General features: G+C 45.8%; 2 protein-coding genes across 2 annotated transcripts; both read right to left on the bottom strand.

Moving 5' to 3' along the window:
- Window positions 1-423: 423 nt before the first annotated feature.
- Window positions 424-4,518, bottom strand: LOC133919837 (probable beta-D-xylosidase 7). Its single transcript, XM_062364370.1, has 6 exons — window positions 4,048-4,518; window positions 3,095-3,394; window positions 2,812-2,981; window positions 2,534-2,631; window positions 1,190-1,954; window positions 424-1,112 (listed from the first exon to the last, which is right to left on the bottom strand). Exons 1-6 carry the CDS (start codon window positions 4,477-4,479, stop codon window positions 514-516), a joined length of 2,364 nt encoding a protein of 787 aa, XP_062220354.1. The 5' UTR covers window positions 4,480-4,518; the 3' UTR covers window positions 424-513.
- Window positions 4,519-12,900: 8,382 nt separating this feature from the next.
- LOC133919836 (uncharacterized) lies at window positions 12,901-17,017 on the bottom strand. Its single transcript, XM_062364369.1, has 5 exons — window positions 16,801-17,017; window positions 15,422-16,165; window positions 15,269-15,322; window positions 14,957-15,141; window positions 12,901-13,359 (listed from the first exon to the last, which is right to left on the bottom strand). The coding sequence occupies exons 2-5, from the start codon at window positions 16,089-16,091 to the stop codon at window positions 13,273-13,275; spliced, it is 996 nt and encodes a 331-aa protein (XP_062220353.1). The 5' UTR covers window positions 16,092-16,165; window positions 16,801-17,017; the 3' UTR covers window positions 12,901-13,272.
- Between the last annotated feature and the right edge of the window lie 1,502 nt (window positions 17,018-18,519).

Here is an 18,519-nt window from a genome sequence, read left to right as displayed (position 1 = left end):
TGATATGCCCCCGCATCGTACTCCATAGGCCCGGATGTCAGAACATGCGGTGCATGTCTGCATCTCTTGGAGTCGAGGTGTACAGCTAGATTCGTTGGTCTCTTGTGTTGCATTGTTTGCAACACGGTCCCCGTGCAATAGTCCCCGTGCAATAGTTTCCTATTCTGACTGGAAACTCAGAATCATCCAGATAGTTAGCTCGTGAACAGATTCAGGTTTAGCCCAATTATTTGATCGAGGTTTTTCTCCCGGCCTTTTTTTTTCGAGGTTTATTGAGATTTCTTTTCCCTGCGTATTACGTCGACCTCTGATTTATCGCTATCCCCGATAATAATAGTTCGATCGAAGAGAACAAGAACAACTCTGAAGCTATGGGCAGATTGATTTATCAATGAGCATCTAGCATCAGCAGTTCCGTAATCATGCTTAAATTACCCCTTTCTCCTTGAAATAAGTTAGAGAGCAATTCTTTGGAAACGAAGCAAGGCTACATTGCAGCTTCAAGCCAACGGATCAAGCCATGAAGCTCATCTCGAACTCATCCTCGCCGACCATCATGAAGTGCGACCCCTGATCGATCACCTTCTTGCCGCCCTCCGTCGCCCTGCTGAAGTGCTTGCAGGGGCTCACTTCGAACTCCACGTGGGCCGTCTGCGTCGCCTTCAGGTGCAGGCTCCGGAACCCGATCAGCTGGCTGGCCGGCCTGCCGCTGCCGTCCGTCGCGTTGGGCCAGCGCAGGAACAGCAGCACCGGGTGCTTGCCGTCCATGGGCCCGTGGTTCTGCACCCTCACGAGCGCCGGGAACTTGAGCCGGTCGCACGTCTCGGACCCGATCTCCTCCACGTCGTAGCTCACCGTGCCGGCTGCCGCTGTCTCCAGCGCCTTCAGGCCGGCGATGCTGCTCGTGGAAGGCGGCTTCGTGCCCTTCGTGACGAACTGATGGGAGTACTTGGAGTAGCTGAGGCCGTAGCCGAAGTTGAAGACGGTTGGGCCGCGGTAGAAGCGGTATGTCCGGCCAGGGTATCCTGTGGCTGGGTCGGCGCGCATCCGCATGTCCGTCATGGGCACTCTTGTGAAATCTTGTGGATACCACGTCACTGGCAGCCTTCCACCTGATGAAGAAGATCAGCAGTGTCAGCAGCTGGTTTAATTTGCAAGAATAATTCAGAGAAAGCGGAAGGAATCTCACCAGGGTTGTGCTCTCCGAAGAGGACTTGGGCAATGGCAATGCCGCCAGCCTCGCCCGGGTAACCAGCCCACAGGATGGCCCCAATCTTGGGGTTAGTCTTTGCGAAGCTCACATCCACCGGGCCACCGCACAGCAGCACCAAGATCACCGGTTTGTTCGCCGCTTTCGCGACGCTTTCGATGAGGCTCTGCTGCATTCCCGGGAGCGTCAGGTCCAGCCGATCAACCTCCTCCCTCTCCTGATCCTGATCCAACCCCATGAACAAGACGACGTAGTCCACCGAACTTGCCACCTGGACCGCTTCGGGGATCGACGACACGTTGCAGGCGGCCGAGTTGCAGCCGGCGACGAACCTCGTGTCCTTCACGTAGCCTTGCAGCACCTGAAGAGGGGTCACTGATATGCAGGGAGGGCCGAAGTAGTTTCCGAGCAGCCTCGTGGCGTCATTGGCGTTGAATCCGATGACAGCAAGGGATGAGACTTTAGATTTGGACAGAGGAAGAGCGTTGGCGTCGTTCTTCAGCAAGACGATGCCGTCCTGCGCCGCTTCCAGAGCGAGGTTTTGGTGCTCCCGTGTGCAGACCTGGTCTGGGCCGATGTTGCCATACCGGTTGTATCTCGGGTTGCCGTTGAAGAGCCCCAGCCTCATTCTGACGGCGAAGAGGTTGTGGAGGGCTCTGTTGATGTCTTGCTCTGTGATCTTCCCTTGCTGGAGCGCAGAGGCAGCGTGTTGCTGCACGTAGCTGCCACAATTCACGTCCATTCCTGAAAGTTTTTCAGGTTGCAAAAGGCTCAAACACATTTTCTGAATTATTTTGGACATGGCATTTATTGTTTCACATAAGATTTGCCAACTCCGTGGAAATTTGTTGGTACTGCTGCATTATTGGTTTTTGCTGATTTGGGCCTCATCTCACTCTCACTGTCATTGCTGATTTGAGCCCTTCTGTCATCTAAAGACTAGCAGAACTCTTACATGCTCATGTGGTCTTTTTCTACGACACCTGGATTCTTATGATATCATGGTCTTCGTCATGCTATGAATTATTTCTAGCGGATTCAGTTGCTCGGATCAGCAAAACAGATAGCTGTATGAGGAGCTAGTGAGAGCCAAATCAACTTTTGGTTAAAGTTCAGTCACCTAACCTTTTTTCATATCCTTCGTTACATTGTCCAAGAATGATAACCTTTTATTTTCGATGCATGTCCAAATTGCACAAGAGTTTCATGTGAGTGATTTTAACTTGAAGTGTTCAGATATGATACGTTGTGGATTCATCCATCTTAATCCCAGGATGTATTTATGACTATGTATTGTGAATAGCTAGAGTATTGAGCTCATACCAGCCTTGAGGACATCTGCAACTGCATCTTCTGCTGTCTTGGCATATCCTTGTGCGTCATGGATGATCGCCACAGCGTCGCAGTCCGAAGTGATATATCTGGTCAGGACAAGAAAAAACGTGGAAGTGTCAGCAAAGCTTCCCATCTAGCCATCTGTGCCAAGGAAAAGAATAATTTCAGCAAGTTTCAGGAGTTCCATGATAGGTTCTGAAAATTCCCAGAGGTGGATATATGCCACTCTCGTAGCACCTTTTCACCAAATCTTGCAGCAGTCTCACCCGTAAAATCCCCAATCCTTCCTTGCAGTTTGGGAGAGGAGGTTGTAATCGGCGCACGTTGGCACGCCATTGACGCGGTTGTAGGAGCACATGATGCCACTGGCGTGGCCATCTTCGACGCAGCTCTTGAACGGAGGGTTGAACGTGTCCTCCAGATCCTGTGCCGTCACCTGAAGAAAGATTTTGAATTTGTTCAGAGTTTCAGGCCAGCCAAGCGTAATGAAACTGCCCTTGAACTTGAAGTCTTGAACCGGGAATCGAATCGGTCAGCAGTTCTTGGCACCTTTGCGTCGAAGACGTATCGGGTGATTCCCTTCCAGTTCTCGAGGTCGTAGGCGGTGAAGTGCTTGCAGCAGGCGGAGGCCTCGAGGTCCGTTGATTTGACGGCGCCGGCGATGCCGTAGCCCTGCACGCCCCTGACGAAGACGGCGGCATACTTGCCGGTCATCGTCGGGTCCTCGCCGGGGGTCTCCTGGCCCCTGCCCCACCGCGGGTCCCTGAAGATGTTGATGTTTGGCGCCCAGAAGGTGAGCCCCTCGGCCTGACCGTTGTTGTACACCGCCCTCGCCTCGACGCCGATCACCTGCCCGTTGCACGAATGAGGCACCATCAGTCTCTGCTCTGAAATCTTGCACAGGTTTTGCAGAGGCTACCTCTAATGTCTCTGCTTACCGATCTCCCATTTTGTTCAGCTTGTTCTTAGTTCTTACCTGAAGTTCAGAAACTACGTTTCTTTAAAGTCTAAAAAAAACCAGAAACTACGAGTAGTACTACGTTTGTTGTGAATTTCTCAGCCCGAAGAAGTTGCACGAGCTGAATCGCCTTGCATACTTTTGCAACGATATGCACCTAATTTTTCGTTTGACAAAATGAATAAACAAGAGCTGTAAAGCTGCATGTACCTACCACGTTCGTACGAGTATGCGTTCAAAAGGTGGTACACCAGGTTGGTGAAATTAGGTGCGAGAGCACGCCACGTTTGCAGTTTCTTACAGAAATGCCCTGTTCTTGTTCTTCATTTCTCATGCCACCCTCTACTCTACATGCTGGAGTACCTCACATTTTAGCAATTTAGAAGATGACCCATCTGGGTGCGTGCTAATCAAGCACTGAACAGTGAACACGTACCGGTCATTTAATCAGTTGTCAAGCAGCAATGCTCATTTCAATTCACACCAACTCAAGGGAGTGGAAGAGTATCAGGTCGTGCATGCGCTGCGCGCCGACGGTACGTACCTGGCCGATGCGGTACCAGAGGTGCGGGTTGAAGGACGCGGCGGTGAGGATGACCTGCGGGAAGCTGGTGGCCGCGCGGAGCGGGCCGTCGAGGTGGATGCCGCGGCCGGCGTTGGACACCCCGTGCAGCGCCTCGGACCACCACTTGTACGCCGGCACGCCGAGCCGGGCGATGGCCGGGGACTGGTCCCCGAGCTGCGAGATCTTCTCGTCCACCGTCATCCGCGAGACGAGGTCGTCCGCGCGCCGGTCGACGGGCAGCCGCACGTCGCAGAACGGTATGTTGGGCGGCGCGCCGGCGCCGCAGGTGAAGGGCGGGTCGGACGCGACGGCGACATGTGACCACCACGCCAGCAGCTGCAGGAGCGCCAGCGCAGCCGCTGCCGCTGCCGAAGGGACGACGTGGAGGGCGAAGCGCGCGCGGCGTCCCATGGCTCCTTGTCGGTGTGTCACTGCGCCAAGTAAGGGTGCGAGCTTGGTGGGGGTATTTATCAGGCAAAAGACGCGACGCGATGCACGGAAGTGTGGGCTGGTGTCTACTGGGAGTGCAGGTCATTGTCCTTGCGTGTTGCCATTTTTGCCCCTATCCATCTAAGATGTGCCGTTGTCTGTAATTCTGCTTCCAAAGTGGCATCTGCTCTGTTACCGTATCTTGGAGATAATTGTTGTGATTTTAAGTCTAAGTTAATCTCAACGGAGGTATTTCAACTTTTTATACAAAAGAAATAATCACACTTTAGTGATTACTGTAATTACTAAAGCAATTATAAAAATATAGCCGCAAGTATATTAGATCTAATCATTTGAACTTCCATCCTAAACCGTACAAACATTACGTAAACCATACCTACGGACATACAGATCAATGCTCCTTCCACGGTTGTTGTAGTGTCAAATCTGGTGATCTAGACACGAAGCGTACGTAGATGACGATGCGATGCAGATTCACAATGAGCAGTCACGAAAGCACTTCTTAAAAACCTGATCCACCCAACCCGTACATGTTCTCGAGCGACGATAGCTTTGGAGTAACCAAGGCGGCGCAACACTAAGGAATGTAGGGCAAAAACAAAGAGGCTGTTCTGTTGTGTGTTGTCTAATAACATGGAGATGTCTCGTCTTCTTATAGGCCTCTCAAAAAATGCAATGTAAAATGAAATAATCTCCTACCATGAAAGGCCAGTGCGTTCGGTTCCATTTCCAACTCCTTTCAGTAAATGGGACACGTAGGTGGGAGAGGCACGCTAGGAAACCTCTTAATGGTGATTACTAGCCATATGGCCACACCTAATTAGCCTTCCATTCGAGGCCAGAGCGAGTCGAACATTTGAATTTACCTCTCCACCAACCTTGTACGCGACACGTCTCCATGCATGAGTGGACTTTTGGGATCTCTTACATGCCATGTAGTAAATGGGAGTTGGTAAGTGGAAGAGACACGCTGGAAACCTCTCAATGGTGATTATCTTGTCATATGGACACGTCTAAATATCCTTTCATATGAGGCCAACGCGATTACAATGTTTGGATCTCTACGTGAAAAAAATCATTGGTGATAGATGATAATAGATATTAGTGACGGATCATGTACCCGTCACTTTTATCATGTCACTAATGATAGATTATTAATTAGTGACGGGTGATGACTCGTCACTATTGAGATTATTAATGATGGATCATAACTGTGATATGTTACTAAATTTCAGTCATTAATGATGGATCGTAATCGTAATTCGTCACTATTCACTAAATATTAATGACATATGCCTCACAAATCATATTTTTTTCACATTGTTTTCAAGTTTACGTTACATAAAAATCGAACTCACGATATCCTCCCTCGCGTGTGTAGCTACTTACCACCTCTTTGCCAAAGTTCATTAGTAACGCGTCGTAACCATGATACATCACTAATGACTAATTTTGTCAGATTTCGTATTCTAATGCTACTGAGGTGAGAAAAAATAAGAAAAAATAAAAAATAAAAAATATTTGCGAATACTATCATTAATGACAGATTACAAGTTGACATGTCACTAATGATTGACATAGGATGACATGTCACTGATGAGTGAATCATTAGTGATAGGTTATAATTTGACTCGTCATTAATGACTGATTTAGGACAACCCGTCATTGATGATCTAGTCATTAGTGACGGGTCACAATTTTACATGTTACTAATAACCGGTCTAAGATGACCTATCACTGATGATCTTATCATTAGTGACGGGTCACAACTTGACCCGTCACTATTATCATTAGTGATAGATCATGTTACGACCCGTCACTAATGACCACTTATTAATAACAATTTTATATCTAGTCTCAATCAGAAGACACATTAGTGACATGTTTTTATTAGACCCATCACTAATAGAACATTAGTGACGTGTGTTGAGTAGCTATTACTAATGTGATGTCTCATTTACTATTTCCTTACATAGTGAATTAATGTCTTCACCAACCCACATGTGCCATATATCACCGTGCATGAGTGGGTCTTTAGGATCTCTTGCATGCCATGCAGTAAATGGGAGGTGGTATGTGGGAGAGACACGCTAGGAAACCTTTTATGTTAATTATCTTGTCTAGGTCACTCCCAACGCTAATGTCATAAGTGTTAATTAGATGTTCATCTAGGACAAAAAGGATAATATGGCATGTAATCAAAGGTATAGAGAGAAGAAGCTAGTGTCTAATAAGGTCACTCCTAATGTTTTATTTCTTAGGTGATATCTAAGAGAAGAGGGAGAATAAAAAATTGATGTTAAGAAATAAGTTTTCAATAGATGCACATGTCTTGTTAGTTTTCTATGTCTCACAAAGTAATTTGTTGTGTCACAATTATCTAGGATTGCTCAAAGAGCTAGTTTTTTTTAATAAAAAATAAGCTCATTCTCTTTTATCTTTAAATTACTTATCACATCATATTTTTGCTTAGATAGACACCTAAATAATGTCTAAGAAACTAGTGTTGGGAGTGACCTAAGCTAGACACAAAATCCAACAAGAAGACATAGCTAATAAATGCATTAGAGCTTGAGCGCACAAACAAAGAAGAAATGCATAGGTAAAACAATGTGTTGGGATAAACTATAATGTATAAAACTAGATTCTACTTCCTCTGATAAGAAATATATGTTGTTTTAGGATTCTTACTGGTAAAACTTTGTTAGTCCTAACCATTGATATGTAAAGATTTATAACATAAGATTTATGTTACTAGATTCATCATGAAAACTATTTTAAAATCATTTTATTTGAAATATCACATTATTCATAGAAACTACTAGTCAAAGTTTCACCTTGTAGACCATGTCAATATTCTAAACAACATACATTTCTGATAGGAGAGAGTATATTATAGTTATTGATTGAACACACTACTAGACACTATATATTGTGAGAGTTATATCTGTACTTATGTCTAAATGATGTTAAAGGCATAGACATTGCTTGCATCGGAAGCAGAGATGGTAACAGGTCAGATCGGGTATGGGCAAAGCAAATTCGTACCTGACCTGTCACCCGAATCATCTGACCCGACCCGCAACCATGAAGAGTGATGGGCAAATTTTTATACCCGTGCATGTACGCGTCAGGTATCCAAAAGCCGTTGGGTTGCCTGCGGGTACCGATTTGATCACGCAATACAACAGTAGTGGCCAGCTGGGGGATGGGCGCAGGCAGTCAACGACGATGAAGCGCGGGCAAGCGACGACAGGCGGGTGGGGGATGGCAGCGAGGTGTGGGCGGGCGGCCTATATGGTGGCCGGCCAGATGGGGGCGGGACACGAATTGGCGACGGTGGTCAGCTGGGGAAAGGGGGGTGGGTAGCGATGGCGCGCGCGAGTGGGCGGTGATGCGGGCGAGCAGCGATGGTAGCTGGGGGAGAGGCGCGAGCAGGCGGCTTGTGCAGCTACTGGCCATGTGGCAGCGAACGCAAGCTAGCAACGTGGTTGGCTGGGGAAGGGGCGCGGGTGAGCGGCAATGACAGGTGTGGGTGGGCGGCGACAGCGTGCACAGGTTGCTGGCGATAGCAAGAGCAGGCGAACGGCTGGGGGAGGGGCACAGCCGCACCAGGGGGATGGGGATGGGGGTGGCCGGGTGAGGTTGGATCGCTGGATGGGGTAGGAGTGGTCCGATGGGGTATTGGGTTGGACTAGGGTTAGTAATGGATAGTAGATTGATTGAACTAACATTATATATCAGGTATACCAGTGGGTACCAGTGTGCATATTTTAAAACTCGTATCTGACTCGATGCTTCGCGGGTACCCGACCCACGTCGACAAAAAATCATACCCGTGCATGTGCCTGTCGTGTGCGGTACCTGATCCTGCAAGTTGGATTGCCATCCTTAATCAGGGGTGTCCTAATTAGAGCCTCTACAAAACGTAGAATTATCAAAATGCAGGGATATGAAGAATACAAGATTGGAGTTGCCTGACACATGCAAATACTACACGAATTCAGAATATCAATTGAGCATTTAGATCCAACACTGGAGAAACATTGCAATTTGGAGAGATAGATATGAAGGAAAGTTTCTTCAAAATACCTATAAAATGAGGTATGCCATAGTAATTTCATAGGATTATAAGATGTTCAGTCCTTTTTTTTCCAAAGGACCACACAGGAAAAATCTCTATAGGATCCAAATCCTTCTAAATTCATCCATAAATCCTTATCCCTCCATAGGAGGCCGGCGCGACTAGAAGGTTCGAGTTGTCCTCTCCACGAATCGCTTACGCGGCACGTCTCCGTGCATGAGTGACTCTTTAGGATTTCATTGCGGGAGAAATATGTTACTATTGTGCGTTGACACGACGTTAGTGTAACCAGTACAATTGGCATGTGCAGTTGTGGTCCGTAGTTTAGTGGTAGTGCATATATCTTTACTTCATTACTTGACAAATTATGAGAAACTAGCCACCTTTCCTTCCCAGAAAATATGCGTTCACCGTGCATAACAGAGTCAACCTTTCCTTAAACGGCACGCTAAAAATCCAGCCATGCATTTCCGAAAGAAAAGTGGAAGAAACGAGCCATGCAAACAACGCAAAGAGAGCACGATCCCCATTCTCACGAAGAATTACGTGATTCAGATCTACGAAAAAAGGTTGGTTCTCCATGCACGACGCATCGTGGTCGTTCTATCTAGTGAGTAGCTCGCAGTGGAACGAATGCTTGCAAAACATGCCGCCCATCGATGGATTGGGGGCAAGCGTGCATCTGTTTCTTCACGGATGCCGTAAGAAACGTGATGGGCGATGGCGTACGCGTGCCTGGTTGTCTTCCGCGTCTGACCGGACTAGCTCCCGTGATAAGCTAGCCAGGGAGACCAAGCGGCGACGCATGCCTCGCCGTGGCGGCGCTGGTGGTCGCGGCGGCCGTGCGGTTCCCGCCATGACTCAAGTGTTTGGACCGGAACTAGTCCTATGCCTAACGTAACGCGACAGTCTCGGGGACCAAGCGGCGACGCATGCCTCGCCGTGGCGGCGCCGGTGGTCGCGCGGCCGTGCGGTTCCCGCCATGACTCCAGGTGTTTGGACCGGAACTAGTCCTATGCCTAACGTAACGCGACAGTCTCGGGGAGCTAGGCAGAGTCTACCGTTGCAGAGAGGCTCAAATGCAGCACATCGACCTAGCGATAAATTTCACATCTGACTTCTTTTTTTGCGACAGAACTTCGCATGATCGTCGCCAGGACTGGACAAAACAAACCTACGGCTGTGCATGACTAGCAAACTACTACGGCCAGTCTCTGTACTTGACGCCCAAATTCAGTTGCAGAAATGTAGTAAATAACGTGTGTACAAAACCTGTAGTCGCCACCCATGTAAAGATTACTGCCGTTTTGGTGGCCGGCGAGCCTCCGTGGCCCATCGCGTTGGCATGGCCACATGAGTCCACGGCAACAAATGCCAGACCGCGACAGTGCTTGACGCGACGTGTTCAGTGTGAGCTTCCTGGTGCAGTGGTGGATGCAGTTGCTCGATCATCTCCTCTTCAAGCTGTTCAGTGTGCCTCGCAGGTCAACACCAAAGATGTGGATCAAGATGGCACCGGCAAACAGGAAGCTGCTGCAAGATCTTGACGGAAGGGAGGAGGACGACAATAAGAGCAGGCAGCAGGGGGTGTCACTGTTGGAACCTGGTAAGAGTTAGTGATGGCGGATTGGCATTGTGTGTTCAAACTTCAAACCTTCAACGTTCAAAGCAGGACCTGTTTTCGGAAAAGCGGTCGAGAACAAGCAAGATCTTCAGCAGCGATATGGCGTCCAGGAACTGAAGACGATCGAAGGCTGTGAACTTGGAAAACGCATGCGTAAGAAGTGGACTTGCAAGCTGAGGTCCAGAGCGAAACAAGTGACGCAGCCAAGAATCGCACGATGATCTCCTTTTGTGCTGAACATTTTCTTTTAGAAAAAAGATATGGTAGCTTAGGTGGTTATGATCCCATATCGCAGTACAGTGCTGGCAGGATGATTTGTGGCCCGGTGACGAAGTGGATAGAAATATAGAATAGCAAGTTCAGTACTTCAGTGTCGGCGAGGAGACGAAGAGTTTAGGCCACAATGGGGCTGCAGAACTTTCGTGCCATTACTGATCTGTTTGCCGCTGAAAAGAATAACCATCGAGGCAAAGTGATCGAGTTAGGTGGTGATTAGGTCCGGACTGTGGACGTGCATGGAGCACGTTGGTAAGATTCCACGGGGCTCAAGCCCTCGTTGTACATCCCTTTTCTTCTGAAGACCATGTAGTTTGTGAGCCATTGTTAAAAAAATTAGGTCTGGATTGACGACTGTTAGTTAATTTGGGGGCAAACCATAAAGAACTTCAGTTCGACCTGCGACGGGTTAATTTGACGAACCGAATCGTACGCGCGGTAAGCGTTTACCGGTACTTGTTGACTCACTTTTGGCGCCAAATTTTACCATTGACTGTACTAATTCCTTCATGCTAAGCTTAACACACCATCAAAATCTTCGGAAATTTGTAGAAACGAAAAACTCTGTTACATGAATTCTTACAAATATCTTGGCGCACTGACAGGTAAGGGAACTCTACATTTGTCTGGTCCGTAGTCTACCAGCAGTAGTGCTAGTGCACTCAACAGATCGGCTAATTGGGCATTTGTTTTCTTGTATACATGCATTTGGATAACGCTGTTATTCGTGGATCTAGAAACTGTGCATCCGCAACATACTCCAGAAATGAGGACAATGTACAACTAGCAGCTGCACATGCGCTGCTGCTGTTAATCATATATGACGCCGAGAAAACACCTGTCCTCCAGCTATGTCGCCATGCACGCATGCGCACTCGACTCCGATCCGTCCATGATTGCTCGTGAGCCATTATATTCGTGCATCTATCGTATTCGGGTCCCTTTAATCTTCAGAACTCAAAGCTACATTAAGTTTTTCGCCGCTTTTTTGGAGGAGTGTCGAGCTCGACATGTTCGGAGCTGTGCTTGATTTTACTCTGAAAAATTATTTACTCGTAATCAAGTGAGATCTGCCTGGGCCGGAAGGCTGCATAATTTGGCTCCTTTACAATGTTTTTTGTACTACTAAATTGGCAGGCAATCGCATAAGAAGAAAAGCTTATGTAAAAATGAATTGCTAAAAGGTAGCATGAAATCAGGTGTGAGTTGGCAATGGATTATGTGGATTTCTGGTCCGAGGTCAAAAATTGGTGAGGATTTTGGGGGCCGTGTCTGCAACCAAATACCAGAGGAACACACATTCAGGGCCCGGTTGCTTAAACTAGTTTTGTGCCATTGATTAGCTGATGCTCTGAAAGTAATGTTCGCGGAGAAAAGGCGAAGTGGCAGGCAGATCTCCCCTTTTACCACCCACTATCTCCCCAGAAAAATGCTGTTGAGCTGGCAAGTGGCACTCTTGCTTATGGACGTGAATTGTGGCAAGATCATGATTGAGACTTAGAGCTAGTGACATTGACAGAGTGTGAGCTTGTAACCTTCAGCTCCAGGCTTCCACTCCGATGTGCTGTGAAGCGTGACTAGTGGCCACTCGGCGTGTTGGGCGAGAGGATTTGCCAATTCCGTTGCTGGGCCATTCCTGCACTGACATGGATAACTTGGCATGGACGCCACAGAGCACTAGCTCACAACGTCGTGTAGGCTTGGCATGGCCAGTTCGTTGCAAGATGCCAATGCGCCACATCGCAAGAAGGCAGAGATATGCTTCATTGCCTCAGCATGTTAGGCCGTTTCGGTCACTTATCTGCTCATTTAATGGGAGATATGAGCGAGACGCGAGAAGGTACAGCATGGTACAGCACGAGGACGCCTTTTTCGCATTTTGCTTGATGCGTGTTACTCTTTAATGAATCTTTGATGTACCATATATTAGTTTGGTGTTCTTTTGTAACCACTATGGTCCTGGCAAATGATATCTTGGGTGAAGACCTGTTGCAGAATTGCCCCCCATCACCCGAAAATGGTTGCCGAGTATGCTGTTCGGTGCTCATTGACATGGCCCAGATGAACAGCAGCATGTCTGCTATCAATGTCGATCAAAACCGCCACATTTCACATGATTGGGAGCATTTGCACGAATATGTATGTAGTCAGGCACCGATGACAGGTCTTGTAATTCCAGACAACCCCAAAAAATTAAACACGATGTGCACAATGTTATAGATCCTTCCAACACATACAGGTCACAACTATACAAGGATAGTGCATAGTTGCAATCGGTAACTGCAGACAACCAGTGCACAAACTCTAAAAAAACAACTGTCACTGAAATATCAGGCTCAAGTAGACTAGTGCGGGAAACCCAAAAGACGAATAGAACAATTATCATAAATGCAATTTCATGCACTACAAAAATCACCAGCATGCTGGAAACGCATAATTTTACCTTTTGTTTGGAGATCAGAAAACATTTTCATATGAAGCAACGCACACTGCCAGGTACAAGTGAAGAGACTCATGTCTCAATGAGAAAACATACAGTTCCTAACTTCCCATGGAGATTTTTACATCAGCATGTCCTCTGCTCATCATGCTGGACAATGCTTTTAGATAGATAGGAGTAATCACTACAGCCAAAGTCCCTAATTGACAATAACCGCCATACTTCCTAAGTTGACAACCAATCTCAGTACACATCTTGATTCAAACCGAGCCAGCTGCTCTTACTAAGTCTCAGGGAAACAAACAGTTCAACAGCGCAACCATTCAGAACTCATTTTCCCAACGAAGAATTGCCGGTCGTCTCAAGATCTGTCTTACAGTTCTCTCTCAATTCCTTTAACTTCATAAAAGCTGAATGCTGAATAAAAGAAACTTTGAATATTTAGGACACAATCATGTATTCAAAATGCAATTAACCAAGGAAATAAGGGAAGTGTTGTTACAGACATACATTGCGGAATGTAATAAACATAAGTATAAGATGATCTTATACCAAAAGAAGAGTATGGAACACTGTCATGCAAGCATGTCACACGCAAGGTTCTGAATGCAACATAATCTAGTTTACACAATTCAAATACTCGTTACTATTTTATTTATTAATAACAAAAACTATTTAAGCTAGATTTTCCAAACAGGCTGAGTTAACTTGAAGCTAAGTTACAAGTATGTCTAGCAATCATTGAAGACTTTAAACATTAGTGCAACAAAAAGAATCAGGGACTCTTCCGTGGATGGAAAAATGACCGGGATTGACAATCTGACCAAAACAGTGGTGCCAGTTGCTCAATTTCTTTCAACAAACCCACATATATCTCTCACAACATGGCTGAAATCAGAATGGACGCGTTGACCAACCTCCACCTTATGGGGCTAATCAATCAAAAGTTCAAAACCTAGCCTTCTGGAAAAAAAGGGGCAATCTTTTTACTACTAAACATGCAATTACATTGGCACTGTCACAAATTCCAGCAGAAATCCCCATAATGAAAATGGCTCTTTAAAGATTTGTGCTTAGAGCAACCAAATAGGACCTAAACAAACACTCTAGTAGTATACCCAAGCACAGAAATAGGTATTAACTATTCATGCAAACGAAAATGGCTCTTTAAAGATTTGTGCTTAGAGCAACCAAATAGGACCTAAACAAACACTCTAGTAGTATACCCAAGCACAGAAATAGGTATTAACTATTCATGCAAACAAGCGTTGTTTTGCACAACTCCATTTCAAAGACTAAGACCAGCTTCTCACATCACTTATTTAAACAACAGTTATCAAGTAACTTACTACCAAGTGCCATGTTCGGGAAACAAATACAGTAGATAAAAAAATCGCATAGTAGATAGTACTCCCATCTTATAGAATAGTTCAGGAAACAAAGATTGCAGATAAAAAAGTTGCTAAGTAGCATGCCCTACCACTTGCCCAACTTTGAACAATGATAGCAAATATGATTTCATGGGTACAGGAGTTAAGACAAATGGCAACAGACACCATGAAGTAAATAACACAAGATTGCTAAAAGCACTAACTCTTTAGTTACCCCTAAAGATGCCAGCCAGGATAGTTACTTTCAAGTATTGAGCTAGTACACCCATCTTACAAAATAGTTATGCTTTGTTAGCTGATCAAAAAATAAATTTGTGGGGAGGAACTTATTTGCCTATTGTCTAAGCCCCAAATAAAATGATTCAAATACCCAAGATACAGACCACATAAATTTAAATCATTAAAAACCATTCTCGCAAAAGCAATTAATCTTCCAGTAATCCAGCTTCATCAACACATGCAAAACAGATTTATGCATGTTGACCAAACTGTGCCAGACTTCTTTTTTTTCATATAACCACAGACGCACATTGATGGCAACTGCCAACTGCCAAGAACACAGATGCGCACAACACATAATTTTTTACTAAGCAAGGAGGGTGAAAGATGGATAAACAACTCACAAGCTGTGTAGACTCACGAACAAGGACATTCTCAGTATAAAGTAAGAGTGATCTCTGTTGTTGAGATAGTTCGAACTCCATCTCCACAGCTCGTTTTGAGTTGTATCTGGCCACATTGGCAGCATATTCATTTCCTATGTTTTTTGCCTCCAACGACCTAGCAAACTTTACGCTTTTCCTCAAAACTAAGGAATTGGCAAAGATGAATCAACATCAGTAAAATGATCAGTAGTCAATGAAATAGATAGAATCAACAATTTCTTATACTTTCTCTTATGAAGAACATAAAAGGAGTTGAATTTGCAGTCATACCAGAAAGCCGGCTTCTTGCATCCTGGTAATGGAGATCAGTCCACATAAAACTAGCTATTTGGGGGACAAGGATACGTAAGTAAGGTGTATATTCACATGCCATCATGATGGCATAAGCAGATACATCAAAGAAAGAAATGCACGTAAACATACCCTTAAGACAGAAAGAGCAAGCACAAGACTTTGTGGCAACAGCTTCTTCCATGCCACCAGTTCTCATTGAAGCATGCTGAACACTGGAACTTGGCATGTCACCACCAGTTGTAAAGTCCAATGAAGACAGAGGTTTCTGATTTCCTGATGATCCAGCTATCTCCTCTTGAATCAGGCACTCACCGTCATTAGCTGCCATTTTATTAACTAGCTCTGAGCTGCCAAAATGACCCAGCAATTCACCATCCATCTCATCATCATCATCATCATCACAGTCACTTCCAGATTCCAGTGAAGAATCCTGCTCCTTATCACTGAGATCAGAAGAATCCATTGCACTACGGTTCCTCAACTCACTGGCCTCCTTGGATAGCAGTCCAGCTGCCTCAGCGGCCATGTGCTGAACCTTTGTGCCACGAAAAACTGAGGGCCTTTCAAAATTCTCTTTGGCAACACCATCAAACAAATGCCCAAATACAATTCCTTTCCCTCTACCACTGTTTTTTTCATTTTCATCAAACTCTTTCCTAGGCCCAATGCCCTTTTCGAGCCGTCTAATCTTAATCCCACCTGAACTTTTCTCCAAATCTGTTTGGGCTGGTCGCTTGCAAAGGACATTTGTCAAGTCCCCCAATGCACGGCGACCACTACCATGGGTGTTTTCAGTCATTACAATGTCTGAGATCCTCAGCAATTAGCTATATTAAGAGCAAATCCCCACCACAAACCTTGGACCCAAATGTGCTGGTTAATCCACAAACGAAAGACGCAGTAAGCAACATATTCACATTGAGCTGAGGTAACAGTAGAAGTGTAACTCCAGCAGCATGTTGAGGACTCAAACAAAGAGATAGGTTTTGCGGATTGTGAAAACAACTGGATCTGGTCTATGCAGGAGGCAAAACGAGTATGCGTACAGGGAGCTAATTGGGCATTTTGAGAAAATCAAAGCGGTCTCGCATGCCAGATACAAACATAAAAGAAATCGAGGGTTTCCTGATATAGAATCCTCCCAATCCCGCCCAAGAGAAACCAAAGATCAAAATGTGTATTTGGTGTAATCACGGGCGTTGCCACAGCATTCAGAAAAGAAAGAGAATACCATTAAACCCTAGAAATTAGAGCGAAAGAAGCGTTGGATCCCCAGCTCCGAGCGTAACTCTTGACGAAAAAAGGCCGCAACAACAATTTACCCAGAGGGTTCAATCTAGCACGGCGGCAACCCGGGACGAATCAAGCGTTCCAGATGAAAGTATACCGAAACACGGGAAATCTAGAGGGATCCTCCCTCCGCAAGCGCGGGCGCACTCGCCAACCAAAAGACCGCAAGTGTGAGGCCGTGGGGCGGAGAGGGGGGGATTAGGGTTTGGAGCGCAAACCTCGCCGCGAGACGGCCGCCTTTCCCAGTTCGCCCGCGGGAGCCGGGGTCCGGGGAGCGTCGAAGAGGGTTTGGGGAGAAAGGGATGGGAGCGTGGGTTTTGTGAGTCGAGACTCGAGACGCGCCGCGGTGGAGCCAACAAAAAATGGAGGCGGAAACTGGAGCGGGGCGGGGCGGGGCGGCGTGAGCGAACCCAAGCGCTCGCGCGCGCTGGCGTTCGGAATTTTAAGGGGGAGCCGCGCGGTTGCGTGCGCCGGGGCGGGAGGCGCGATTGGGGTTGGCGATGGCAGCGGGCACAAAATGTACGGGTACAGCGCTACAGGCTATATAAATGTAGAAATTAGTCTATTTTTATCCATTAACTACGACTTCTATTCGATTTTCGTTCTTCAATTTCAAAACCAGAAATCTTACGTCTTTTACCTATCAAAACCGTTTAACTAGTCTCTAAACACTATAGACGGCTGTTTTGCACATGTGATCAGGCTAACTAGACACTAACTCAACACCTGTTTAATACGCTTTCCTCTTCCCCTCTCTCTCATCCCTCAGTCTTTCCCTGTCGCCCGCCCCAAATCCGTCGTCACTCTCCCGTCGCCCCTACTTGACTGCCATGGCAAGCTCAACAAGCTCTAGATCAATACGCTTGACAGTAAATATTTGCAAATGGGGTGAGGAGTTCTACTCCTCGATCTCGTACAAAGAGGGGTCATTCGAGTACGCTGGCAATCTACTGTGAGTGTGGTGCTAAGATCGCATGATGTATCTCTTGGAGTGACAACAATCCAGCAAGGAGGTACTTGAAATGTGTTTGAGCTCAGATAAGTTCAGTTCTTTTGATTTTTTTCGACTCATTCCTTTCTCTATATGGATTTGGTCTTATTTAATGTAGTATTCGTATGCAAATAAGATTAGAGGTTGCAAGTTGTGGAGATGGTATGATGGTACGATATCTTAATTTCTCACACAAGTACTGGTTGACATGTGAGATGTGATCATATCTTTGAGGAAGGAGAACCAAGAACTTAGAGCTGTTATTAATGCTATAAATATAGAGATCCAGGAGTTAAAGTTGAGGAGTGAAGAAGAGGTTGCTGTTCTTGTAAGCTGCCTAAGCTTGAAGAATGAACTTGATGCTGAAAATATTGCTAGGATTAATAAATTAGAGAAACAGAGAAAAATATTGATGTATGTTATTGTTGCTTGTGTAGTAATGGTTGTAAGAAATTTCAATTTGTAATCTTTGAGGCATGTAACCATTGAGTAAGAAATGAATGTATGCATGCTTATCATTTTCTCCAATTTGCAGTCTATACTAATGCAAGAATCAGTGCTTTTGCATGATTATATTGGTATCTAAATTCTGTGTGTGAGCAATGAAATGAAGACATAGTTTTGCATAATAAGCTGGCAATATTACACATAAGTAGACATAAATAGACCGCAGTTTGATTGTTACATTAGCAACATTAAACCCAGGTTTTAAAGAGATCCACTCAGCATAATTCAGAGTACAATAAAACCACAGTTTGGCACAAAATCATACTAGAACATCATAGTCTAGCACATATTAGCAGAGGCATCACTAAGTATTAGAAAACTTCAGAAGCTTTGGAGGGGTCTTGGTTTGCTTGCTTGGCCTAAATTTTTGGGGCTTGATACATGGTCTTTGTGTCTGAACTTGAGCAAAAGCAGAACCAGATGTTATCCCGTAGTCACC

Source organism: Phragmites australis, chromosome 5 (genome assembly GCF_958298935.1).
Source record: "Phragmites australis chromosome 5, lpPhrAust1.1, whole genome shotgun sequence".
Classification (NCBI taxonomy): domain Eukaryota; kingdom Viridiplantae; phylum Streptophyta; class Magnoliopsida; order Poales; family Poaceae; genus Phragmites; species Phragmites australis.
The sequence above is the reverse complement of the archived record's forward strand: the minus strand, read 5'-3'. Positions and strand labels throughout refer to the sequence as shown.

Bases quoted from the DNA above. Each gene is read 5' to 3' on its own strand.
- LOC133919837 (XM_062364370.1), bottom strand. From the start codon at position 4,479: ATGGGACGCCGCGCGCGCTTCGCCCTCCACGTCGTCCCTTCGGCAGCG. The intron at 1,955-2,533 runs GTATGAGCTCAA...AAAAACTTTCAG, and splicing joins TGCAGATGTCCTCAAGGCTG to GAATGGACGTGAATTGTGGC. The intron at 1,113-1,189 runs GTGAGATTCCTT...CTTCTTCATCAG, and splicing joins CTTCGGAGAGCACAACCCTG to GTGGAAGGCTGCCAGTGACG.
- LOC133919836 (XM_062364369.1), bottom strand. From the start codon at position 16,091: ATGACTGAAAACACCCATGGTAGTGGTCGCCGTGCATTGGGGGACTTG. The intron at 15,142-15,268 runs GTATGACTGCAA...CCAATTCCTTAG, and splicing joins TGCAAGAAGCCGGCTTTCTG to TTTTGAGGAAAAGCGTAAAG. The intron at 13,360-14,956 runs GTGAGTTGTTTA...TCTTTTATTCAG, and splicing joins TTCGTGAGTCTACACAGCTT to CATTCAGCTTTTATGAAGTT.